General features: G+C 44.7%; 1 protein-coding gene across 1 annotated transcript in view; it reads left to right on the top strand.

The window, feature by feature from the left end:
- The first annotated feature begins 10604 nt into the window (after nt 1–10604).
- The window catches only part of SLC25A36 (solute carrier family 25 member 36), a 124110-nt gene continuing 106825 nt past the window's right edge, over nt 10605–27889 (top strand). The window contains exon 1 of the mRNA XM_030217258.1: nt 10605–10922. Within this exon, the coding sequence (XP_030073118.1) occupies nt 10882–10922 (41 nt within the window). The 5' untranslated portion in view covers nt 10605–10881. The remainder of the gene's footprint in view (nt 10923–27889) is intronic.

Here is a 27889-nt window from a genome sequence, read left to right as displayed (position 1 = left end):
CTACTCTTCAGTGAGGTAAAGGAACTGTGTCCTGAGCTTATATATCCTGTGATAAGGATATGGCCTTTCTGTTGTGGTAGGTGGGTTCTTTCCTTTTGGAAGACCTGAGGGCCAGGTGGATGCAGTCAATGACACCAAAGACAGGGGGGAAGTGGACAATCTCATAGAATTGGGTCATAGTATGCCGTCTCTATTGCTGGATCTGGGGAATTGCAATGAGGACAGCAGTGTGTGAGAAGGGCCAAAAGGAACTGTGTGATGCAGTGGCTGATTGGCTGAGGCCTGTGGTGAAAGTCCGTAGTGAGAAAGGTGCAGAGGTGACCTTGAGGTGGATGAGCATGGGTTATCCCATGGGAATGGTGTGGTGGAGGAAGGGCTCCAATACACATAAAGAAAAACATTACACATGGAGGGTAATTTTATAATATGTTGTTTATACCTGAAGGCCAGGTAGGTGCCTGTTTTGAGGCTATGTCATGAAGTCACACATGCGCCTGTGTATCTTAAATACAAGGGGTAAACATGCAGAAATTGCAGCTAGACTGGAGTCATGCAGGGTCCAGTCTCCATCTCCTAACTTAATTTTCAAGTTCCTGCCCATCTGCTCCCCCTTTCAAGATTTTGATAATTAAACTTTACAGTCATGATCACCCTACAATAGTACAATAAAAAATGCATAATTGGGCAACATGCTGTTAAATATTAAATTTTGGTAGGCAAAAGTAGGCGCAGATAATTATTTGAGTTTGTGTGGCTGTCAGGACTTACTGTTTTGCACTGACTGCACCTGTGTTTTGCTTCTGCTCTAGAAGCTGATGCGTTAGGCAACTGCCTAGCCTTGCCAAAGGTTGTCTATTCAGAAACAGGAATACATGTCAGCAGAAAAAATACAAGCATATTTTACAAAGAATGCATGTAACCTGCTACTCCATCCATGCTGCACCCAACAACATGCTTACACACAGATCATGTAAAAGTACATGCTGTCTTGGAACTGTATTTACTTTTATGCACATAATCCCTGGGGTAATTTATAAAAGCCCTTTTACAAAATTAAAAATCCTTTACAAGATAACCCCATAGTGTGTAGATACTGCTGATGGTTTCATTCTGCTAGTTATTATGTATTAATTTCCATAGTCATATCCACACCTCCTCAGGCACTGGAGAATGAAGTGCAAGTTGCTTCTGTGGGTTTCTCACAGCTTCAGCATGTTTTGCCAAAACACATTTTGAGCTTTAAGCTACTTGTTGGTCCTGTTATGCAGAAAGGAGTCTTAACTCCTCTCTCCTGTTGCTCTCTAACTCATTCTCCTTGCACTTTGCTATCTTTTAACATAGACACATTGTGCACCTACTAGTGCAGTTTTTCATCTTGCAGATGTTCCTGCTCTTCATATTCTTCAATGCCTGCAGACAATGCTACTACTTTTTTAAACTGCTCTATTAGATCGAGGGTCCTTTCTTACATTCAGCTCCTTATGGTGCATAGGCAACTCCCCTCAGTTTCTAGCTCTCTCAGCTTGCAAGAGAAAGCAGAAATTTGTGCAATGCCCATAGTTGGCTCAGTTGGTTACCTTGCTGCGACATGTGGCTGTCAGATACTGCTCCCAACACAGACTGAGACACATCTGAGATTTAGTGCATACTTTCCCCCATCTCTTCCAGCCTGGGGATGATAAAGTGCTGGAAGGACTCAAAATAAGACACTCAGGATGGGGATGAGACAGTGACAGTGTTATGTGCAATGCATGTGCTGCACAAAGCATTGCCCAGCTTTCTACTCTGAATGATGTTCATTAATTTCCACACTCTGGGGCTCGTACTGATGCTAGGAGGTAAAAGCAAATATGAATACATGTTTTCAGAAATGAGTTCATGCATGTTTAGCAACTGCTACTGGTGTCTCTTGTTGCTAGAAGGTGCTAAGACCTCAGTCTGGTTGTTGGTCTGGATGTGTGCATCAGACTTTTGGTACACCTACTCCGGTATAAAGATACATGGTTTGAGAAATACTGCACTAAACTGATTTGACTTGGGGGCAGGGGGAGGGGAGTTATCAACTTGGGTTACTGTTAAGACATGTTATTTTACTGTAAACCCAGTTATTAGTAACTAGGTCCCTTTGCATAAAATGGGCCTGGTGCTAAAACAGCATGAATCGATAGTAAAGTAATACATTTTAATGGGGATTTAATATACTGCCTTTCTGTGGTTACAATTAAAGTAGTTTACATATTATATACAAGTAATGATTTTGCACCTGGAGCAAGGAGCTACAGTGGGAATTGAACCCAGTCCCCCTGGTTCTCAGGCCATGCACTAACCATTAGGCTACTCCTCCTTTGTAGAGGGAACTAACATTAACTGCACCACCCTGCCCAACCAAATAGACTCTCATTGAGGTTACCACTACCCAGTCAGGAGGGTCCAGTGGACTCCCCCGCAGGTGACTGAAGCAGTTCCACCAGGCTAGGCTGCACCAAGCCCTGAGGGTGAAAGGCAAATGACAGTCAAAGTCCTGTGATATGGGTGCCCATTGTGACAAAAGTGCAAAGAATCCCAGAAGCTGGAAATAGTCCCAGAACCATGAGGCTTTCACCCTGCACAGGTTGCTCTTCTGGGCTTGCAGCTTGCCCATATGCTCTTCCATGAGAAACACTGTCTCCTAGGCTGTGTTGGACCCTCAGATATTCCAAACTCTAAGAGGGAAACACGTGGAGCTTTGCTTGTATCACCACCCAGAGCATGTGCTCTAGGAGCTGGACGACTTGAGATGTGATAGTTCTGGAGTCTACCTCAGAGTTGGCCTGGATAAGCCAATCATGCAGGAAGGGATGGACTCAAATACCCTGGTCAGAAACTTGCCTGTTGAGGGAGGCAAGATGGCGGCTTGAAGGGAGCAGTGAGAAGTTGCTCCTAAACCTTCCTACCTTAACTTCTTTGAAACACCAAACTTTCCTCAGCTTTATGCCGAAGAGGAGGGGCAGACAGCATGCTAGTCCCGCAGCGCCAGTCACACCGAGGGTGGGTTCCTTGGACTGCTTCTTTTTTCAGGCACTTTGTCGGGATCTGTATCTTCGTTGCTGGAGGGCAAGGGGAGAGGTTTGCCGCGCTCCTAGCCAGAAGCAGAAACATCGTTGAGTCCCGAGATGCGGGTAGCTCCTCCTATGCCAGCAGACGTGCAAAGCAGGGGCCAAAAGACCCCTAGTAGTCCCCAAGTGGTGCTGGAGCTTCCAGGTGCGAGATCCAGCTCGGGGAGTGTACCACTGACTACCGCTGCACAGAAAGCGGCGGTTCAACAGGAAGAGAAGACTCTTGAGAGAAAGAACTTGAGGATGGATATACAGCCTTCAAAAGAACCATCGACTGACTTTGGCTTAAGTAAGTCTTTCTTACCAAAACAATCAGACACCATTACCTTAGACGCTATTTAGGAGACCCTTATAGGCCTAGAGACTTCCTTTTCTCAAAAACTTTTGTCTTTAATTCAGGAATCACAAACTTCATTAGAACTACCAATATTAGAAAATAAAATTTCAATTATGGACAAAACGGTGGGGTCTAACACAAAAGATATACAATCTCTTCAACAAGTTCAGTTAAATTTGATAAAAGAGAACATGGTTCTTCAGAACAAAACTGAAATCTTGGAAAATCAACAAAGGTCTAAAACATTAAGACTAATAAACTTTCCTAAACAGGTGTTAATTGCCCCTCTTATAACTTTTAAAAAATATTTGTTGGAAATTCTGAAGATACTAGAACAAGCATTTCCCCCCAGTATCAAAAATTTATTATTTGTTATCTTATATAAAAAAAAGGAAACTGACCAATTAGCTGAAGGAACTGAAGTACCCTTTGAGACGTTGAACCTGAACCTAACACAGATATTAGAAGATGGCAATCTGGGTGTAACCCCAGCAACACTTATAGTGACATTCGTACTCCAACCAGATAGAGATTGGATCTTGAAACAATTTTTTCTTCATAGAGATCAGTCTTTTTTGAATTGTAAAGTCAGAATATTTCCAAATGTCTTTAAAACAACTCAAAAGAGGCGTCAAGAGTTTCTTAAATTTTGGCCAAGAGTAATACAATTGGGCGGTCTTTTCTGGTTGAATTTCCCCTGTAAATGCGTGTTGAAACTAAACTCAGTTAAATGTTTTTTTTGTTCCTAAGCAATTGCGTGATTTTTTTGGATTCTAAGTCAGCTGTGACTCCTTCAACACAACCAAGAGTAGTAATTACATCGACTCCTTAACCTAATAATTTAGTAATCCTGGAATCTCCTTTCTAGCCTTATATTTATTTATGGTAAAGTTATTCTTTATATATCTACAGATATTGTGATCCCTCCCTTATTGTGGACTAAAGATTTATAAAAGATGTATATTTTCTTAACTGTTATTTCTGGGATAGTAATAATTATCTTTTCTCTATCAAGATTTGTTCTTGTATTAAAATTGTAAATTTCTTTAAAAAAAAAAAAAAAAGAAACTTGCCTGAAGGGAGGCGATGAGGGATCATAATGTCTCAATCCAAAAGTGCAGGATCTAGATGCAGGAAAGTAGAAATCTTGCCCCCTCCCCCTCTGAAGGTAGCACTGGTTCTACTATACCTTGATTTAGTAGATGCTGGAGAACGACTGAGACGGCCTTGCACTTTATAGTCCAGTCACAGGTCTAGACCATGAAGGTGTCATGGACTGGACAAGCAAACTCCAGGGTGTAGCCCGAATAATCACCTCAAGGACAAACTGGTCCAAGGTGACATGGGCCCACATGTCTGAAGAGTACCAGTTTACCCCCTATCCAAGCCAGCAAGGTGCCTGGCGCACCCTCACTGTGCACCTCTGGCAGAGCCAGAATCTCCTGATCTCTTAGGACCATGAAAGCACCCTGGCTTGAAGGGCCAACTGGGGCTTAGACTGGCCTGAAGCCTATCTGCCCAAAGCCAGCCTCCTCCCCTAGAACAAGGCTTGACTGAGGAGGCACACTGGGACTTTTTCTGGAGCAATTCAGTGAGATGGAGAGGGTAAGCATCCCCCAGGTTCTTGACCAGCTTCTCCAAATCCTCCCCAAAAAGCAGATAGCCACTGAAGGGAAGTTGACTCAGACACTTTTTGGAAGCTGTGTATACCACCCAATGGCGCAGTCAAAGCCACCTTCGGATCACCACAACTGAGGCCACCGAATAGGTTATTCACATCAAACTGTAGAGGAAATCTGCCAGGATTGCCATTACTGATTCTAGCCAGGTCACCTCCGGAGACTCCGGCAGCTGTTGCAACCAGCAAAACATGGCTCTAGACAAATACTCCACACATACAGGGGCCCACTATAGTGGAGAAGGCCAGCTTGACTGCTGTTCCACCTTGTTCTCCTGCATCTCTTGAGAGCTGAGCCCCCTTCCATGGGGATGGTGGTCCTCTTGGTCACAGGTTGTTATGACTCTGCCCTGGTATCATGCTCTCATTCATCTCGCCCTCTGGTGGTCAGACCTGGTGGTCGCAATGGACTGTCTGTTGATGGTTTTCCCGATTCCAGAAGTAATGCTGGTCCGGTCCGTATTTTCTAGCCTGCCAGTTGGTCTCGAGGCTTTTTGGAACTAAGCTGTTTCCGTACCTGGTGAACTCCCTGGCTGTTGGCCTTTATTAACCACCTGGAAGTGTTTCTAGTTTGCCTTGCAACAGAGGTCCTCAGAGGTGTGTCTTCTGTGGTTGTTTGTTGCTGTGCTTTCCCTGCTACTTTCAGTTTCTGCCTTTTAAACCTTTGCCTGGACCTGGACTTTGACTTTCCTTGCCGCCTGCCTTTAAACCTTTGCCTGGACCTGGACTTTGACTTTGCTTGCCGCCTGCCTTTAAACCTTTGCCTGGACCTGGACTCTGACCTTGTTTGCCGGTTGCCTTGGAACTTGTGCCTGGAGCTGGACCTTGACTTTGTTTTCCTGGCCCCGGTTCTGCTGGGTTCGTGGACTATCTTCCTGCTCCCTGCTGTGGCTTCTGTTCCGGTGGGTGTTCTTCCTGCAGCTGCCGCCCTCGGCAGTAGCCCAAGGGCTCACTGTCTAGTGTTTCGTGTGAAGCGTGACAGATTGCAAGGCCATGAGCTCGGAAGAATCACCCGCCGGTGCGATAGCATACCTTTATAAACTCTATAACGAAGTGAATGCACAGGTACAGTTGTTACACCAATATACGCACCTTAACCCCCCAGGACCTAGGACATCTTCCGGGGTGGCTCCTCCAGATTCAGACTCAGGACCGGGGGCAGCTCTGGTAAGGCCAGGTATCCGTCTGAAGTCACCTCCAAGATATGATGGGAATCCTAAAGAATGTAGGGGTTTTCTCAATCAGTGTGCTATAATTTTTGAGCTTCAAGCTTGGGACTTTCCCACTGAAAGAACTCAGATAGCCTATATTATGTTGCTATTGTCTGGACAAGCTCTAGCCTGGGCGTCCCCTTTGTGGGAGAAGAATGACCCAGTGACACATGACCTCCGCAATTTTCTGGATCAATTTAGACGAGTGTTTGAGGAGCCCAGGAAAGTTACCTCCGCAACGTCAGCACTTTTGAGATTAAAGCAGGGAATGCGGACTTTGGGCAACTATGCCATTCAGTTCCGCACCCTGGCTTCTGAGCTAACTTGGAATAATGAGAGCCTGGTCGTGACCTTTTGGCAGGGTTTGGCGCCCCAAATTAAGGATGAGCTAGCTGGACGTGACCTTCCTACAAGATTGGATGACCTGATTAGACTCTGCACTACAATTGATATTCGGTTCCAGGAGCGTAGTCGAGAACGGCGCTCCGCAGAAAAGATGGGAACCAAAACACCTAGTCTTCAGGCTGTGTCCCTGATGTCTAGAGGCCAGGAGGCTTCTCCACTACCCCCCGCAGAACCCATGCAATTAGGACACACTTCCCTCACCATGCAGGAGAAACAGAGATGTCAAAGTCTCAATCTTTGTATTGTGGTGAGACTGGACATTATGCGGCCAGGTGCCCTCTTAAACCGGCACCCCTGGATCAGGGTTTGACAGCAGGCACTATAGTAAGTCTATCTCCTGGCATTCTTTGTACTCAATTCTTGGTGCCAGCTATGCTCGATCTGGGTCACAAGAGGGAACCGACTGAAGTTTTCCTGGACTCCGGGGCCCATGGAAACTTTATAGCCGAGGCCCTGGTTCATCAACTGAACATTCCTATACAAGAACTACCTAAGACCATGCCGCTTTTTTCAGTTTATGGACGCATTCAAGGTTATGTAAGCACCCAGACGGGTCAGGTGAGCTTATGTATTGGGGATCACAGAGAAGACATTTCCTTTTACGTCCTCCAGTCAGCCGTGCAACCCATTGTGTTGGGTCTACTGTGGTTACAGAGCCACAATCCGATCCTAGACTGGGAAAAGGGTGAAATCTTGGACTGGAGTGAGTCCTCCAGGAAGGATTGCCTCGTGTCGGATCATGGTGAGATGGACAGCGAACGGCAAGACCAAGAATCAGATGCCTGGACTGATATTAGTGACTCACAGTCCCAGAACTCGGATGTTGCTGGAATGGGTCTGCACTGTGTCTACATGGCGCCCCTGATCAGACAGTTCCAAGCTGGAGCCAGCAAGGCGTCCAAACCCCAGAGTTCCGCCATCAGGAGCGCTAAGAAGATCCCTCGGGGCGGGTTATCCTACACTTTTCCTCGAGGACAAGATTCAGGTCTTAAGGCTCAGGACCGCCATGATGTTCGGAAGACTCAAGGCTCACAGAGGAGTTCCCAGCGAATCATGGTGGGTGGCCCTGCTTCCTTGCTGGGCACTTGGGCCAACTCGATGTACAAGCTCCAGTCCGGTCTACAATCGACTGTCTCACGACCCATGCCTAGTACAGGGATTATGTATCACTCGCTTAAACTCAACAACAGATTCCATCAGAGATATCCATGGAGACCTAGATCACCCGAGAGGTCCAGGGGGGCCTTTAGAGGGAGGTACTGTTATGACTCTGCCACGGTATCATGCTCTCATTCATCTCGCCCCCTGGTGGTCAGACCTGGTGGTCGCAATGGACTGTCTGTTGATGGTTTTCCCGGTTCCAGAAGTCATGCCGGTCCGGTCCGGTCCGGATTTTCTAGCCTGCCAGTTGGTCTCGAGGCTTTTTGGAACTAAGCTGTTTCCGTAGCTGGTGAACTCCCTGGCTGTTGGCCTTTATTAACCACCTGGAAGTGTTTCTAGTTTGCCTTGCAACAGAGGTCCTCAGAGGTGTGTCTTCTGTGGTTGTTTGTTGCTGTGCTTTCCCTGCTACTTTCAGTTTCTGCCTTTAAACCTTTGCCTGGACCTGGACTCTGACCTTGCTTGCCGGCTGCCTTGGAACCTGTGCCTGGAGCTGGACCTTGACTTTGTTTTCCTGGCCCTGGTTCTACTGGGTTCGTGGACTATCTACCTGCTCCCTGCTGTGGCTTCTGTTCTGGTGGGTGTTCTTCCTGCCACTGCCGCCCTCGGCAGTAGCCCAAGGGCTCACTATCCAGTGTTTCGTGTGAAGCGTGACCCAGGTGTAACCAAAGGGTCCACTTTGGGAAACTGCCTATACTTCTCCACCTTCTCAGGAACGAGAGGATATAGTCTGTCTAGCACCTTGGATCCCCAAAGGACTCCATCCAGGGCCTCCCAGTCTATCAACACCATGTGGACAGGGCCTTGTAAAGGGAAAACTGCTTGTGGGGCCCAGAGAGGCCCTCCAGAATGAGGTCTCCATCAGTTTGTCAATGGATATCAACTCAATAAAGCGGGATAGTTCTTCCTGCTGAAAGTCATATCACTGGGGAGCATTCCTCCTCCTCCTCTGAAAGGTGAGGCACTACCTCAGAGCCAGAGTCACAGAGGGGATCTATGCCTTATCACGGCCATCCACAGAAGTCAAAGAACCTCCTGCCTACATGTGTTCACCTCCATGCCTGGGCCCAGGGAAGGCACCCCCAAGCAGCATGGGACTAATGTTAGCTGCTAGAACCTGTTTAACAAGCAGGACCATTCGCTACTGCCAATAAGAATTTGGGGTCTCGCAAGGGCTTCACTGGGACCCACAGGGCACCAAGGCTCAGTGCAGATAAAAGGACACTGATCCCCCCAAGCCCTGATGGGGGCTTAAACTGCTCCTGCTGCCAAGAAAATGCAGCAGGATCTAAAATGGCTGTCATTCAGTGGAAGGCATTGGGACAGCAGGTCTCCCTCAGGTGCACCCTCAGGTGCACCCTCAGCTGACATTGTGTAAAACTCATTGACCTTCCTGGGGCCATTTCCGAAGTCAGCAGAAGGAGACAGCAGCTATGCTCAGCTGCCAGTTCCCACAGGCAATGCACCAGCCTGTTGGCATGCATGGCCATGTGCCCAGTGTGCCTTTGCTGCACGCCTCAAGCCGACTGCAGCCCAGGACTCACTGGGGTTCTGCTGCCCTCTTGCCCGATTCACAGGTGTTGGTTTCTTTCTACTAGCTTTATTCTGCAGACAAGAGGGGAATAATGCTACACTAGAGAGATTAAAAGTTTCTTTTGAGCTGCGCCTTGAGGGGGGAGGAGAGAGGACCCCTGAAGGGGTGTGAGAGGGCAGGAGGAGGGATGGGGCCCTTCTCCCCCAGTAGCATAGACTCAGTAGGTAGGAAAGAAACACAATTCCATCACACAGGATGGTGCAGCTGAGTGTTAAGGGAACAGGCATTTAAATTCTTGCGAGATGTTAAAAGAACAAAACAACCTCTTCCAAAAGCTGAGAGGTTATAGAACTAGAGGACATAAAAATAAGTTGCAAGGTCAGAAAAAAAGCAACATCAGGAAATACTTTTTTTTTTTTTTTTCACCAAGAGATGGAATACTCTTCTTCAGGAAATAGTGGGATCCAAAAGAGTGACAAAATTCAGAAAGGTGTGGGATAAACTCAGAGGTTCACTATATGGCATGGAGATGTAATAATAGCATATAGCATTTCCAGTCACAGTCAAACTTAAATTATTTTCACGTTTTAAAGGGGGGAAAAGGCATAGATGGGGAAGACTGCACTAGGCGTGAATAAGGAGCATAACACACACAGGTATGTATGTGCACCTTTCTGGGCAAACCGGATGGTGCCCGATTTCAAATGTCACAAAGAGGAACCACACTTTATTCCGTTCCCAGATTGATTTTTTTTTTTAGCTCGTCTTGACATTGAACTTATGTCTCAAAGCAGCGTGTGATGTTTGTAGCCTGATTCTTTTCACCGGAATTAGTTTTGCATAATGCATCCAAAAAATCTGTTAAATAAGCCAGCTCTGAAAGATAACCTGGGGCAACCCATGCACAAATTTTAAAAGTATTATAATGATGAAAGAGGTACAATTTTAATAAAGCATCTTCTCACAATATAACACAAGAAAACAAAACTAGCTCTCTTAACACTTGTAGGAGCACCTCCATTGATAGAGCGCTTTGCTCCTATCACGTGAAAGAAACATGACCAGCTTGCGCACACGACAGCGGAGAAAGGGAGAACAAGCCGGAACGTCACTTCCGTCAGTAGGTACTGGCCAATCAGCGCGTCTGTTTATGTCGGCATTGGGTTTTTGCTATTAATAATACATTTATTTACAGAGTGCCGGTGACAGAGTGGTTGGAGTTTTTTTCCCCCTGTGTATCGGGTATAGCAGCGGCTGTTCCGCGGGGTGGGGGAGGGGTTCTGCCCATCTGTAAGGGGTACGTGTATGGTGACTGACTAGTTTCCTCCCCCCTCTTCTCTTTTCCTTTCTCTGGTGGTGGTGACGCCCCTGCCCGGGAGATCCGAAGGCCCCCGAGGACGGCGGGGGGGAGGCGGCTTCGCTTCTTCTTCAGCCTGGCAGCAGGAGAACAAGAATGAGAGAGAATGAGCCAGAGAGATACCCTGGTGCATCTGTTTGCTGGAGGGTACGTAGCGGTGGCGGCCAGGTTGCAGTTCCCCCCCCCCCCTCCCTCCCTTATTTGCCCCATGCTTCTTTCTGCCTGGGCGCGGTTTGAGGTGTTTGATGGTTTCGAGTTCCTTAAGGGGAAAGTGTTGCGGATGTGGGAGGGAAGAAGAGGGAGGCAGAGCTCGGCCGCGGTGGCTCCGGTTCCTGGAGCGCTGACGGTTTGGCCTGCGTCTGCTTTGCTTTAGATACCACTTTTTGTGGTAACCTCCCCTGACGTGCATTTCCCGTGGCCTGCCGCCTCCTCGCTTATTCTTTCTCCATTTGTATTCCAGTATCGCTTTCTATCACCAAAGTTAATTTATAGTGATATACCACAAATAGTAACTTCATACAATATGATATAATAATAATGATAAAACGAAATTACAGTATCAGGGTTGTAATATGCCTCAGGCACTCTGCTGATATGGAGGGTTGGAGGAGGTGCCGGTCCGGGGGAGGTGGGTAGCAGTAGGGTGGTGGTGGCTTGTTCTGGGATTTCTCCCCCGGAACCAGATTGTGAACACTGGTGGTGATGCACTCGAGAAATGTTTTAGTAACTGCCCCCCTCCCCCCCCCCCCCCAATCCCTCTTTCCTTATCTACTTGCATAGCATAGCCTCCTCAGTCTCTGCATACAAAAGGAAGCAGCGTGCGGCTCTTCATTATATTGCTACCCTTCTGTAGTGTCGGTATGCAATACGATAGATTTCTTTTCTCTGGGACTACAGGTGACTTTGACCATTGACTCGGTAAAAGTATTTATCAGGAAGCTCTTAGAATAATCATGCAGTATATAATCTGATTCCACGTGTTCCATAGTAATTTAATAGCCATTTTTGTAAGCCTGTATTGGATGTTATAAAAGAGTTTGAAGTCACCACACTATCAGATATGCAACGTAATTTGACTGTAAAAGAGCTACTTTTTAATTCAGTTGCTACACTAACTTTTATGGTGCCCACAGGGTAGTCCTGATCCTGATGTCTGTTCAGGTGCAAGCATCCTGGTTGCACTCAAAACAAAAGGTTTTTCAAGAGCTGGGATTTGGACCTCAAATTACCTTATAAGTTTTTATTCTGTTGCTGATACACACATTGTGCCCGTTGATTGTAACAAAATATGTAGTGATAGTTTGTTCTCTCTAGAACTTCTTTTCATGGTAACATATTTACTAAAATTCAGGAAACTTAGGTCCAGTTAGAGTGGTATTTGTTGGCTAAAGGAGCTGCTCTGTATTGGAAATGGGGAAAAAGAGGCACATCATATTTCTGCATATCTGATAGTGTGGTGATTGACAGATAACAAACAGCAAATATACAGTTTACACAGTGTTCTTGTTTTTGAACACTACAAAAGCGTACACACACACACATTGTAATGTATTTGGTAAATTTCAAATGTTGGCACTTTGGAGTCCTTGTTATTTAGCTTCTGAATTTGGAATGTTGGTAATGCCTAAAAATCAAAACTGATGTCTAGATTTGGAAACAGTATCACTGGTAAAGTGGCATACTCAAGGGATTATGTGATCTTGGAAGCTCCTGCACTTTAACAGCCTTGTAATTCTGTTTCTTTAGTTCAAGCTATGAGAAGCTACAAAGAATCCAGTAATCTTCAATAGGAGGACTGTTTTATATTTAATTTTTTTCACAAAATTTCATCAGAATATTCAAATAGTATTAAGCATGATCTTAAGGAATATATGGCTTTTCCCAAAACACTGGCACACTGTTGTACACTTCACCATCCTCTAACTCATTAGACCGATCGTTCACAACTTTGTTCTTAAACAACTGATGTTCCAGCCCTATATTGTGGAATCTATTAGTTTTTTTGACTCAACACTGTAAAATATATATGATAATGTGGAGGAAAAGACCTTAGAGCAACCTGGAGTACTCAATGACAATATTAGAGAGCTGTCCAAAATAACTCCCACTGTATAAATAGTTTTTATTTTTTATTCGATTTTTATGTTTTATTCCTCTTGTGTGTTTCTTCTTCCTTTAAAATCTAATCCTCAATATACATCATGTCCATTGGTGTTTGTGTCGAAATCCACTATAAATACTGTATGGCACTTATTTCGGTGGTGAAAACTGGAAAAACTTTGAGATAAGTGCCATATAGTATTTGGGAGGAATTCAAGAACCTGACTCTCAAGATCTGTGCTCTCCCCAGCGTGCAGACGCAGATGGTTATTAAGAAAAGTGCAGGCTTGTTGTCTATACCAAATCTTTTGTGACACCTTTTACCTCTTAGGGATACATCTGTGTGTCCTGACACACTGTTTTGAGAGCCACTGGTTTAAAATGAGTTGAATTTCCTGGTTTACTAATCTGAAGATAACAAAGGGGCTTTTCCACAAGAAAAATGGCCTAATGCAGGATGCACTAAAGTGTTAGTTTTGCTATCTGCATGAGGTATATATGATTTTTTAAATTTGGGGGGGGGAGGGGTGCGTGTCGGGCTGCAGAATGGGTGTGGAAGCAATATTTATTATTTATTTATTTTTGTTACATTTGTATCCCGCGCTTTCCCGCTCAATGCGGCTTACATTCAGCTAGCATGTTGATATTACCACCACGCTAATCGATCAGTGCATCCATAACGTGGGAGCCCTTAGCACCTTCTGAATTGGAGGTGGTAAATGCTCATGCATGAACTTTTTTTTTTTTTTTTAATAACTTCATGCTAATGGTAACAATGCATGGCCAGAACTTCAACAAATAGAAAAATGCCTGTTTTACAGCTGCGCTAGAAATGGGCTTAGTGTGCAGGAAAGACCTGCATTAAGACACGCTAAACCCATTTACTAGCACAACCTTAGTAAAAGGGCCCCAAAATCATTCTTTGTATTTGCTTAAAACCCATTTTGTAGTATTTTTTTAACAATTGCTTTAATTTACTAAAATGAAATTAGTGCTTTCTTCAGCTTAGACAGTTGGCATTCAGTTGATCAGGGTGTGTTCAAGTTTCAGTGTATTGTAGAGAAGAAATCTATTATGAAGAGAGTAAAGATTAGTTTACAGTTGTGAAATACACTTGGTAGCCATCCAAATACAGAATCCAAGGCTAGTATACTACATACTTTCCCTTTTTTTTCTGTGCAGATTTGATACTATAAGCCTAAAGTAGAAAAATAGAAATGCTAGTATAGAACCAATTTGTGACTGAGCAGGCTTGAATAGTCATGAGAAATGAGTGAGTAGACAGTGAAATAGTCTCTTTTTTCCTTAGTGCCTTAAAGTAGGTCAAAGGTAACTGAACAGAGCTCGAGGGCCTGGTCTAATGTTTCTAAAGAATGCAGCTGCAGCTCTGTTTGACTATGTTTTCAGGAGAAAGAAGGAAGACAGCTGTTTAAGGGCAAGGGCCAGCTAGGAGAAAGTATTCCCATTTTATTATGCATCAAATGGAATGGTTTGGTTTAATCTGGAAATAATAATAGCTAGCATGTTATATTTACTTGTGTTGCTTTATGCCCCTAGATTTTCACACAAACATTTGGAGGTCAGCTAGGAAACGTTCCTGAGATTTGACACAGAGGGAGCCTTTGTTTAAGCTGCGTTCTAATATTTACTGCACTAAAAAAGTAACTATTGTGGTAAAAATCTCGCATTTTCTGCCTAATGTGGGAGTGGGCAGGAGCTGGATGTGTCAACCGCACATGAAAGAGTGGCCAGCAGTAACAGCTAGCACATGAGTCAGTACTAAACGCTAGCTATTGCAAGTCATGATTTGTGCAGTTGTATATACCACCATCTCTTGAGGTGGTGGTAAGTGCAGCTGCGCTATTAATAGTCTATTAGCACAACAGCTATCATTCTAAGGTGCTGTGGCACTTCTCCCCTGAGGTCTGATTTTTTCCCCCCTCATTCTTTCCCCCGCTCCTCCCCACGACAGGTGAGATCCCCTGATGAGAGAACTTTGCCTTCAGAATCCTACTACCAGCCTGGGACCTATGTGGAGACGCCATTGGTGATCCAGTTGTTTCAGGTGGCAACCCCCCTCTGCTGTCACCCAGAACTGTGCTGGGATCCAAAATGGCCACCATGATCCCTAGTGGTAGTCTTGCGGTATTATCGCTATGGGTCATATGGCCATTTTGTATCCCGGTGCAGTTCTGGGCAGCAGCAAAGGGAAATTGTTGCTTTAGGATCTGAGGAGGCATGTTTTTTTGTGCTGGGTAGGGGGAATTGGTTACAGGGTTCTGACCTGCGGGTTTGGGGTTTGGATTGAGGGAGGTGTACTGGGGGAGCTCCAGGAATGTGTTTGGGGAGGGTAGGATGAGCAGCTGTGGTATGGCTGTGTTTTCTTTCTGAACTGAGCTCCAGTTGTTTAGCATGAGAGTTGTGCTGCCACTGCAGACATTGCACAGACACCATGTTACCTGTGGTGGCAGATAAGAAGTCTGCCCTGTGCGGCAAATATAGAGCAGATGCAAGGTACACACTTTGTGTTTATTGCACAGGCACTGTACTTAAAGCGTGCAAAGGTTTGCTGTTAAGTGCAAAACTTACTGTGCTTTAGTAAAAGGACCCCACAGTATTTTCCACCTTCTTGCTACAGTAAAGATATTAAGGTTGACTAGGGGGATGTTATCTGTCACTTAGGAAATGATGATCAATTCCCAGCGCTGTTCTGAAACAGTGCCATAAAAATAGCGCTGGAGCAGTGCGGGTAATTAACTCCCCATTGATCAATTCTAATAACATGCAAATTTAGGCACGTTATTAGTGTGAATCATCTTGGTAAAGAGAGGGAGGATTGTGCCTGGGCATGCGCTCAGACACAATCCTTCCGCATTTGACAGGTCTGGGCTGTCAAAAAAAAAAAAAAAAAAAAAAAAAAAAAGGCTTGGACTTGTCAAACCTCAAGCCCCCAAACACAGGGGGGGAGGCTGGAGGTCTGGTGGATCCCCAGACTCCTCATCCCACCCACCATATAACCACCCTGCCAAACATAAGGCCTGGACGTCTGGTAGACATCCAGGCCCTGTCACCCCCCCCCCCCAAAAAAAAAAAAACAAACAAACCTAAAATACTCTGGTGGGCCAGTGGGACCTTCGACAGCGCCCTGCTATCCCTAGTGGTCTAGCGGTGGGGTCCCCCTTTCTCACTGAACCCAACCCCCCTCCCCTCATACCTCAGAATAGAGGAGGGAAGGACTAGGGCTCCCTCCCTCCCTACTCTGGGCACTACCTCAAAATATGGAAGTTAAGCCCCGCCCGGTCCATCTCAGGATGCATCGGGCAGGGAGCCAAAATTTTGAGGTGGCATCCAGAGGAGGGAGGAAGCCCTAGTCCTTCTCTCCTCTATTCTGAGGTATGAGGGGGGGGGGTTGGGTTCAGTGAGGAGGGGACCCCACTCCTAGACCACCAGGGCTAATGGGGGCTTTCGAGGGTCCCATGGTATTTTAGGTTTTTTTTTGGGGGGGAGGGGCGCTTTGTGTTCAGGGATGAGGGGCCTCGAGATCTACCGGACCTCCAGGCCTTGTGTTTGGCGGCGGGGGGGGGGGGGGGGGTTTACGTGCTGGGGGTGAGGGATCTGGGGGTCCACTGGACCCCCAGGACTGACAGTGGCAGCCCAAACTGATAGTGACAATTCAGGCTGCCTGGCATGAATAAGGGGGAAGTGGGTGGAGGAAAGTGAGCCTTAACCCTAACGCCATCTTTGAGCTAGTGTAAGGTTAAATCGCTATTCTGCCCGTAAGATCAGAGCACAGTGCCCTGATCATTTGGATGGAATACCACCGAGCTCATTTAAATATTCCCTGGCGTGCTCACGCTAGACCCCTCCGATCTTCCAGATCTCCAGATTTGTTACTTCCTTGATAGAGTGTGGCCTCCACCCCTTCCCCCCAAGTCACAAATGCTGCTGGGGGGTTGTTCTGGTTTCAAAGATGTTGGCGTAAGTACAGAATTGTACAGCCACCCTTTACTACCACCCTCAGTAGTTTAGTATCAGAGGGGGCTTCAAGGGACATAGAGGTCTTATTAATTGTCCCATTGATTGTCCCATTTACAATAAAGCAAAAAGAAAGAATAGCAATAAATATTACTTTTTGTTTTTATACATTACTTCAAATTTAACCATAAGTAAATTTCACTCCTGTTTTAGCTATGATGTTAACCTCCTTCCCCCTCCCCCCTTATCAATGTGAGCTACCTACTGTTAAGATGGCTTATTTTATTGTTAGGCAGAAGCATGAGGACCCGACATGGCTGTGTTATGGCGTGTGTGCCTGCTTTAGGGGTCAAAACCTGGATTGTACAAGTAATAGAGAAATGTGGAATGCTGCTGGATTTTCCTGCAGGCACCATGCTCAGCATTTTTCTATTGCTCATGACCAAGTGTGACAGTCGAGAACATAGTCATATATACATGCCTGCATTACAACAACATACGATCCAGGTTTTGACCCCTGAAGCAGGCACACATGCCAAAATATGGCTGTGTTGGGTCCTTGATGTGTTGGATTTGCTGACTAGCTTAAAGGTCCTATATTACTTTCTGGAATCTTTGTTCCTTCTTTTGTCCCACTCTTGTGGTGGTGTCATACATCTGTGAGGTTTGGTTTTTCTCCTCCCCTTGCTGTCTTTATTTTACTTTTAGCGTGGGTTACAGTGCAGTCCGCTTAAGTGCAAGGGTCTGGAACCAAAGAAATACATGCAGTTAACCGGAGCATGCACTTAACCATTGTGACCCAAAGAAGCTTGACATCTGATAAACGTGTACAGTGGAGACAAACAAAGCAGATCAATCAGTGATACGGTTCAAAACTTTATTTTCAGAGATTTGCCCGACACAGACTGTTCAGACATTTTTAAAAATACACAGTCTGTGCCGGGCGAATCTCCACGTTGGATTTTGCAGATCGCTTGCCATCTTGTTTCTTAGAAACATGTGTACAGTACTGTTTATTATTATACGTACAGTATACAGTCGCCGTTAACTGACGTTAGGCTTACTTGAGGTAATCAGTCATAGTGCTCTGTACGCTCTTGTGTCTGTGAGTTCCATAGACTACGTCTGCCAGGCGGTAAAAACTGTCATAGCACTGACATCCAGTGGACTCCAGATAGGCCCGCACGGTGTTGAGACTCTCCAGCGCTCTTGCAAAAGTGACAGGAGGTTGTTGAATTTTGTCAGCATGTGCCTCCCTGCTCATTTCATCATCTGCTTCATCATCAGCCGTTGCCTGCGTGTGGGCACATTTCTGGACATCCGTGCTGTCATCAGCTGTTTGTAGATCATAATCAACAGCTACATAGCGATGAAACTCCTCTTCAGTAATATCGGCTGGGATGTCAATAGCCTGTTCATCTGACTCGTTTGCAACAGCTGCATCTGTTTCGTCCCTCTCCACATCCTTAACAAAGCTTGCCCGCTTGTAGCAGTTCACAGTGGTTGCCTGTGTAACATGATTCCAGGCTTCTTTCTGCATATGTAGGGAATTCAACAGTGATAGATTACGAGCCAGTTCAACAGCACGTTTATCCTTGCCAGTCTGGTCATCCATAATACTCATCAGACGATGTAGCACAAGAGCCCAATAATGTTGTTTGAAATTGGCTATTATGCCCTGATCCATAGGTTGGACCAGAGAGGTAGTGTTTGGTGACCAGAAGACCACCTTGACATTAGACAGCCTTACATCATCACTGTGTGCAGCACAATTATCACAAAGCAACAAAATCTGACGCTTTTGTGCCCGCATTCTTGAGTCTAACTTCTTTAGCCACTAGTTCCAAATTTCCCCAGTCATCCATGAATTTAGCCTCGTATGACACAGGAAGTCTCTTAGCATTCTTGAAGCAACGGGGCTGTTTGCTCTTTCCAGTGACGAGTGGTTCCAACTTCTCACTCCCATCCATATTGCAGTAAAGGAGGATCGTCAGTCAGTCCTTCGACGTTTTACCTCCAGTAGTTTCGGCTTGTTTGAATGCAAATGTTCCATCAGGAATCGCTCACCAGTAGAGACCGTTTTCGTCAGCATTGAAAATGTCACGAGGTGCAAACTCGTTCAAGATGGTAGGAAGAACTGAAACAACCCAATTTTCAGCACCAAAGTCATCAGTGTCTTGTTTTTCACTATGCTGTTTCTTGAATTTTATGTTGTTCCTCCTCTTCCATCTTTCCAACCATCCAATAGTGGCTTTGATTTCAGTTAGTCCAAGACTTTCAGCTAGCTGATTAGCTTTCTCCATAAGCAGTGGACCACTGACAGGAAACTGTCTGCTCCTGACTTGAGAAAACCACCGAAGAAGAGCATCTTCTACCTCCTCAGCTTTTCCCGCCTGTTTTCGTTTCCGTTGTGGATTTGTATTGTTTTGCCAATCTTCCAGAAGCTGGTCTTTCTGCTTCAAGATATGTGAAATTTGACTGGGATTGACATCATATCCTTTAGCAATAGGTGCTTGACTTTGTTTGTTTGTTTTCTAATTTTTTAAGAACTTCTATTTATTCAGCCAGTATTAAAGTCTAAAGTTGTGCAACGATGACGACCCCAATGTACACTGTAACAACATTCTTTCGCTTATTCTGCCTGTGGCAGTTAAAAGGTCGGTAAATTTGAAATCTCATTGGTTGTCAGGCGCCAATCGGCTTCCATATTCCATGCGCATGCTTATGAGGAGTCTTTCCTGCAGAGGAGCGGCCTTAAACCAGGCATATAAGCGAATCTTGCACTTATCAGTGGTGTGCTAAACCGAAGTTTGTCTCCATAGAAATTGATGATGCCGAAAACGGGACCGAAGTACGGCATGCAGTTAAACAGAGCATGCGCTTATCCGACGTTCACTTATCCGACGTGCACTTAAATGGAGTGCACTGTATTAGTAACTAGGTATCATTGCATAAAATAGAACATGTGCTAAAACAGGTTATTTTGCCTTAACTCATGCTAACAGTAGCTTATGTTGATATATCTTCCCCCCCCCCCCCCAAAAAAAAAAAGAAAAAAATGGAAGTAAAATTTAGAAGTTAATTTTTATCTTTTTTTTATGGTTTAGTAGGTACTTAGTGTCTAATGTACAAAATATAACAAAGAAATGTAGAAAATAAAAGCAAGTAATAGAAAGGCACTCTATAATTCATAATAGAAAAGGAAGACTCACCACAAGGAAAAGCAGAGAACAGATAGAAACCTTCTGAACTAGACAGAGGAAGAATTGGAAAAAGCTGCACTATGGAGAGATTGACACAACACTCTTCGACACAATGCCCAATTAACTGGGAGAAGCTTGATCAAACAAAAATGTCTTTAATGAAGGTTCTGCTCTCTGTTCACATGGTAAATAATTCCACTAGTATGGGGCTAAAAAAAAAAATGCAGTGTGGCGTGTTGATTCTAAATGGGCATGAGATGAGGGTGGTAACAAAAGAAGTAGCTCCTTGGAGAAACACAAGTCACATAGCCCTCCATTTCCTCCTGGGCAAATCACGTAGCCCTTCATTACCCCAGGTACAATATATAACTTAGATTCTGAGCCCTTTAAGGACAGTGTAAAGTACCTGTAATAGAAATTGTAAACTACATAGTCGCCTTAGGGATCACTTACGGTATATTAAGTGCTAAAAATAAATAAAAATTGGTTATATGGGCAAAGGAGAGAGGATAGATAAAGCAGTATGCCTAGATGATAGGATTTATGGGTAAGAGTGAGAATCTTAAACTGAAAATTATATTGTGATCAGATTTGTGAGCATGGCACAGTAATCTTGTATTCTTGACTGTTTGCAGATGCCTGATTTTTTATTGCACTAGACTGGCTAGAATTGTATTGCAGTAATCCAACCCAGTAATTTACTGAGAACTGTAAGAGAGGCTGGTTTATCAAGGAAACTGTGAATAGACCTAATCTGATGTAACACAAAGAAACAGTGCTTCACTAAGGAGGCAATATGAGAGTCTCTACCTTTGGAACTCTGCAGATGGTTTCTGCACTGCCTGTTTTCCATCTGACGCTCTGCAGCTAATAGTTTTTGCATTGCTGCTTGAACTCCCTTCAGTTCTTTACACTGCTCCTCCAAACTCGTCTCTGCATCATCCATTCTCCTAGAACTCACTTACTTTGGCCAACACCCCAGTTTTAGCAGCAGCCTTTTCTCCTTTGAGGCCAGTGAACCAACTCTGATGGCTCCCACATCACTGAGACTACAAGTAATGCGCTAGCCATCATCTTGTTGCCTACTGCTGGTGTAGAAGAACTCTTGTAGACCCATCAATTCTAGATTGTTCACACCAAACTGCACTGAGAAGTCTGGGGAGTGTTCAGACCCGTATAAATGTCACATTAAATGGATCAAGGTTCAGAGCTCATTCCTCGCACATCTGGCAGGGTGAGTGATGTTATTTACATGATCTATGATTACCATATTTCCATAGTTCCATAGTTCCAGGCCAGTTATACTGAGCATACATAAGCACATGCATACTTAGACACATAACAGACATATATCAACAAACCAGTACAACGTAACGCATGCAGATTTACAACAGAGCCTTGTACAGTCTCTCTACAAATTTCAGTACAACCAAGCACCAACTAATATATTCAGACCACAAATTGATTGTTTTTCATCCTTTCTTGCCCTTCATCTTATTCATGCATTTGCTCAGGTACAATCCTCCTGCACTTGTTTGACACGTCCTGGCTGTCAAAAGCCCAGACATGTCAAACACGGGCTGGAGGTCCGAAACCCCACTCCAAGCCAGCGACACAGGGGGCTGGAGGGGGAGCTGGAGATCCGGTGGATCTCCAACCCCCCCCCCCCCTCGCATCCTCCCCAAAAAGCCCTGGTGGCCCAGTGGGCTGCAAATCAAGCCCCCCACAACCTGGTGATCTAGCAGCCTTCTCTCCCTCCTTCAATACATTTGTTGGAGGAGGGAGGTAGTACACTCCCTCCTCTTCCAGTGCCATCTTATATGTTTTAGAACAATTTTTGAAAATCAGGAACTGATTGATTTATTTGGATTTTGCTCACACTTTTTTCAGTAGTAGCTCAAGGTGAGTTACATTCAGGTACACTGTGTATTTCCCTGTCCTTGAAGGGATCACAATCTAATTTTGTACCTGAAGCAATGGAGGGTTAAGTGACTTGCCAAAGATCACAAGGCGCAGCGGGCCACCTCTGGATGTCAGGATCATTGCACTAACCACTAGGTCTCTGCAGTGCTTTCCATATTATCCAACTTTCCACTTATCTGACAACGGGTTGATCCCATTGGCGTTGGATAATCGAGACTGTTCTGTACTCCTGAGGGGATTCTGCACACAATATTTTAAAGTTTCAGCAGAATTCTACATTTATTTATTTATAGTTGTGTTTTTGTGTAGAATTACCCCATCATAAAACTGGAAATCCTTTTCTGCCTTTTTCTTTCTCAGGCTGCACCCTTCCCAGTTCCTTTGCATCTCACTCCCAACAAGACCTCTAAACCTGTCTGCCATCAAAGTCTTCTCCCCTAAGCACACAACCCCATGTCTTATTCTTTGTCCCTCAAGCATAAAAACCCCCTCCCCGGCACTTTCCAGCTTGATCCCCTACAGCTTGATCCCTCACACATACCAGGGACACACTTTCAGCTTCTGCCCTCACTCCAATTTTATCTGCCCCCCCCAATCCCCCATTGCACACTCCTCTTGCTCTGCCCACCCCTCAATCCCTACTGCATGCTCACCTTGCTCTGCCCTCCCTCCCCACCCCCATTCCATCTATGTGAACCGTGGGAGCTCCTGTGGTTCACATAAATAGTCATGTCTAAGCTAGTACTGGAGAAGGAAGTAAATTCGATATATACCAGTTCACTTCTTTCTCCTCCTCCTCCTCCTGCATGGGCTCAGCAGGGGAGGGGAAGAGAGAGTGAGCAGAGCTGCTGTTCGCCTGTACTGAATTCTGCATTGCAAGGGCAGAATTCTGTGCATCTTGTGGGAATGGGGACTGCGCAGTAGTGCAGAATTCCCCCAGGAGCAAAATTAGAAATAGAATCATGCATTAAAAAATGTTCCGGAAACCCTAAGAAGTGAGACTCATGTTGTGTAACATTTGAGAAAACGGAACAGAATTACTCTCCCCCCCCCCCCCCCCCCCCCGTACCAATATGAGTGAAGTCCTGGTCTCTTTGCCCTACTTCTGGCCTTGTTAGTAACAAGAATTAATTTAGCTTAGAGAATGCATACATTTTAACCTCTACTTTAAAGGGAGTCTTACAACACACTCTTTACGTTGCTCAGCAAAGCATTAGACCAAAACACGCTAACTAACAACGGATCAAATACCAGAGGGCTCTCACACTGGGATTTCCTCCAAATGGATCCACAGTTCTCGTTACCAGGAACAATGTATTATTAACAGCAGACCTCTTTTGTAAACCCTGAGGATTAGCCCAGTTCCTCGGGGGCGGAATTTACAGGTTTCTTGTAGCTATGCTGTTTTAAAGTTATTGTCAGATTCTTAGGGCCAGATTCTGTAAATGGCATCTAAAAGAGGTGCGTCCAATAACAGTGCTTATTGCTGTTCTATATTTTGCGCCTAAAGTTATACTCAATTTATAGAATAGCACATAGGGCTGGGGAACATGCCTACATTTAGGTGCGGCCATTTACGCCACTGAAAACCTGGTGTAAATACCCGTGCCTAAATGTAAGTGCATTCCCCTGAATTCTTTAATCATGCACGTAAATTTTAGGACTGCCCCTGACATGCCTACACTCTTTTCATGGCTTGCCCCCCCCCCCCCCCTTTCAGTTACATGTGTTAGAATTTACATACACCTCCTTTTAGAATACGTCTAAAAAGATGTGCACATAAATTTCAGTTGCCATTTAGTGCTGATAATTGGTCATTTATTGTCCAATTATTACAGATTGGCTTGTTTCTCAAGGTGTGCACGTAAATTGGGCATGCATATTTAACATGCGCAACTCACAACACCTTATATAGAATCCGGGAGTTAGTGTCCTGACCAACGCAGCTGGCCGCATCCTTGGTTTTTGAATTGTCCCTTGGATACAACTGCATCTACGGAGGCTAAGTCGTCTGAGTCCCTGTCTAGAACCCACTCAGCCCAGCGGAAAAAGGCTCTAGCCACCAGAGACCTGCAAAGAGCTGCTTGAACTGCCAAGGAAGAGACATCAAAGCTATTCCTCAAAAGAGAATCTACCCGACAATCCTGCACATCCCTAAGAGCTCTACCACCATCGATAGGAACCGTGTTCCGTTTAGTGACTGCTGAGACCACAGCATCCACCACAGGAATCTTAAGAAGGGACTTGTCCTTCTCCGGAACAGGATAAAAACGCACCATGGATCTGGCCAAAAGAAAATGAGAATCCGGAGCATCCCACTGCGCCTGGATGACATCCCTTATATCCTGGTGCATAGGGAACGTCCTCCCCGAGCACTTAATGCCCTTTACCAAAAGATCCACCTTACGTACCTCATGAACTGCAGTCTGATCCTTCTCAAAATGAAGGGTAGAAATCACCAGCAAATTAACTCCTGAAGATTCTCTTTATGGAAAATCCGCACTATCGAGGGGTCCTCCCACACAGGAAGGGAGTCTGCCCCTGACTCATGAGAGAGATGATCCTCTACCTGCTGAGAGTCCAAATCCTCCTCCTCCAAAGCAGGTAAATCCAAACCTGCATCAGATGATTGCTCCTCACGGAGATCCCAAGGCCCCCGAGCCCTCTTAGGAGGAGGATAATGACCTGCCAGACTACCTCCAGAGGGACCAGGAAAAGAAAAGTCAGCGCCTGATTTTTTTCAATAAAAAAGCCTGGTACATTTGTAAAACAAACTCAGGAGGGAAACCCTCCTCCTGAGAGGACAAATTTTGAGGCACCGCCACCGCGGAATACTTCAGCAGCAAAGACCGAGCAGCGCTGTCCCTCTCTGAAGGGGAAGAAGAACCCGTCAAAATGGCCGTCTTTCCCACCGTGAACGATGCGCTGGCGGGCTCTGACACAGGGACTGCCAGCCCCGCTTGAGCTGCGACCGCTGGGACCGAAGGTACTTACAAGCACTGGAGGAGCCCACCCCCCAACGCAGCTTCTCTGCCATTCTTGTCCCGCGGCTTAGTTTACTTTTTTTTTTTAAGCGCAGCGCCGACAGCCAAGCACTCCCGCCGAAACAGCTGACCTGAGGAAAAACAACTAAGCTGTTCTGCTTGTTCGCATTGCGGTGTAAGGGCTGCTTTTTTTTTTTTTAAATACACAGTGGCTGCCTCTCCCTGAGCTGAAACACCCTTCCTCCGAAGGGGTAAAGCTCTTCACTGCTGACAGAAAACAGTCCAGAACAGCGGGAGCAAAAGGTAGGAGGAAAAGAGGGTGAGGGACCCGGTACCCCCGAGTATACACCCTAATCACAAGAAAATCCTTTTTCCTAAATAGTCAAGAGAAAGAAAGAAAAAACGAAGAGAGGAGACTAAGGGCTCACCTCCTTCCACCTGCTGGAGACTGAAATTACTAAGTCTAGGGTCACATGGCCAGGGCTTCTATTGGCTCCTAGAGTCAGAACTTTAGTCTCCACCTGCTGGAAGGAGTACACAATCCATCAGTCCAATCCTGGGCCGGTCCGGAGGGACTAAAGGAAAGCAAATCAGCAGGTAAGGCCTAATTTCTCCTTGCTGGATGATAAGAAATTTAAATTGCCTAAGGTAGATGCCTTAGTGATAGTGGTTACTAAGAAAACCACTATTCCTTTGGAAGGGGTTCATCCTTAAAGTATTTGTTATGCAGGATAGGTATTTGGAATCTATTCTTAAACAAATCTTTGACATTTTGGATTTAGGGCTCCAAACTGTCATTTGCAGTGCCTGTGTATGTAGGTATGTCTTTGATGGGTGCAGTCAAGTCAAGGTATACCTCTGGAGGAACAGGTGCTGGAAGCAAGCTTAGCTTGTGACACCCTCTATGATCTATTTTGCACTTCTGCAAGAAGCATGTTTCTTTCTGTTCCTGCCAGGCATCTTCTTTGGCTGAGGCAGTGTCCTCAGGACCTTTCAATGGATGTGCAACCTGGCTTACTTAACAGAAACTTTTATGATACTGCTCATTACTACCCTGCCCCCACCCAACTAGTCCTTCATGCTACCTGGCTAGCAAAACTTTCTAGGGAGAACATTGAGGAATTGATCTGCTGACTCCACATCAAAAACTAAATTCAGCAGGCTCCCCTTCAGGAGAAAGATTTTATTCATTGACATCCTGAAGGAATTGGTAAAAAAAAACCCCAGAACTTTTGAGTGCATCAAAATCTCAAAGATTACCTGATGATAAAAAACTTCAGTCTAGATTTTCTTCTACTAGGCCTAGGTTTTGTGTTTCTAAATGGTACAGACCAGGTCGCTGTGGTTCTTTTCAGTGTTCTTGCTTTGTCTGTATGTAAATGGGGGTCCTATTGGGTTCTTTACAGGTACTGGTATTGACTCTTGCTTGTTTTCAAGGATGTTTCAAAAATCTCCTTTAGCAGCTTATCCTGATATTTTCATTTCCTAAAAGGTGCAAATCAACTTAAGACCTGCTCTACAGTCTACACGACAAGATTGGAATTTAAATTTGGTGTTTTGGGTCAGCCTCCCTTTTGAACCTCTTTAAGAAAGTACTCAGATCTTACATTCAAAACAATGTTTCTTCTAGTGGTAACTTTGGCTTACAGAGAGTATTGATGTTGCAAGCACTCTCATGTAAAGATCCTTTCCTTTGTTTTACTGAAGCCAGAGTTTCTATTAAAGAGTTATTCCTTTCTTCCAAATGTAGTCTTCTTGTTTCATATAAATCAGCAAGTAGTTCTTCCTTCATTTAGAATGGAGGGCTGTAGAAAATTTAAGGCCTAATGACTGTTGCAAATCAGATAGATTATTGGTCCTTTTTGGAGACAATAAAAGGGGTTGCCTGTTTTCTAAAGCCACTATTTCCTGTTGGTTAAAAGATATATTTTCAGCCTATATTCTTTCAGGTTAAACAGTCTCCAGTTGGTTTTAAAGCTCATTCTACTAGAGGATTAGCAGCTTTGTGGGCAGAGGTTCACACAGTAAATCCAGTTATTTTGTAGGGCAGTAACTTGGTGTTTGCCTCATATCTTTGTAAAACATTACCGACTGGCCATATTGGTGATACAGAAAGCTTCGTTTGGAGTAGAAATATTAGGGGTGGGGGTTGCAGATTTCCTCTCATCTAAGAAATGCTTTGCTACATCTCACGGTCTGGTAAATGTAATAAGGAAGAAATTCTTACCTTCTAATTTTCTTTCATTGAGTCTACTACTACTACTACTTAGCATTTCTATAGCGCTGCCAGGGTTACGAGGACAGTCCCTGCTCAAGCGAGCTTACAATCTAAAGTCCTACCAGACCAGTCTAGATTTCCTGCCTTTCTGGATATTGTTGGCTTGCTGTTCTGGTTGCTTGTTTTTTTTCGTTTTCCTCTTTAACAATTCATAGCTGGAATATTGGCATTTATTTGTGTATGTGTACAGACCTGTGTATGTGTTTTATTCTGGTCATTTACATGTATTTTTGGTGCCTAAATGCTGGTGCCCTCCTTATAGAAATACACCCACTGGTGTGTTAACTATTTGAGTAACATAAGTTACAATGTGTTGTGTAGTTTCAAACAACATCTCATAGCACCCTGTTAGAGCTAGCATTTGTTTATAGATAATGACCTTAAGGTTTGGCTGTTATAAAATTGTATATTGTCTGCCCCATTTGCTAGTCAAAATAGTTTATTATAGTATTAATTATAAAACTAACACAGTACGTTCTACTGAAAAAGGGTAACTTTTTTTTTTTTTTTAATAATGGACTAGAGAATACAGAGCTGTATTTTATATCTTCAAGTAGGTATTTAAAAATTGCCTGGAAATACAAATGCCTAAAAGTTGGTGTTCAGAACACATAGCATCTATTTCTTTGCTTTCTGGAATGCCTCTACATA

This window comes from Microcaecilia unicolor, chromosome 10, assembly GCF_901765095.1.
Source record: "Microcaecilia unicolor chromosome 10, aMicUni1.1, whole genome shotgun sequence".
NCBI classification, from domain to species: Eukaryota; Metazoa; Chordata; class Amphibia; order Gymnophiona; family Siphonopidae; genus Microcaecilia; species Microcaecilia unicolor.
The sequence above is the reverse complement of the archived record's forward strand: the minus strand, read 5'-3'. Positions and strand labels throughout refer to the sequence as shown.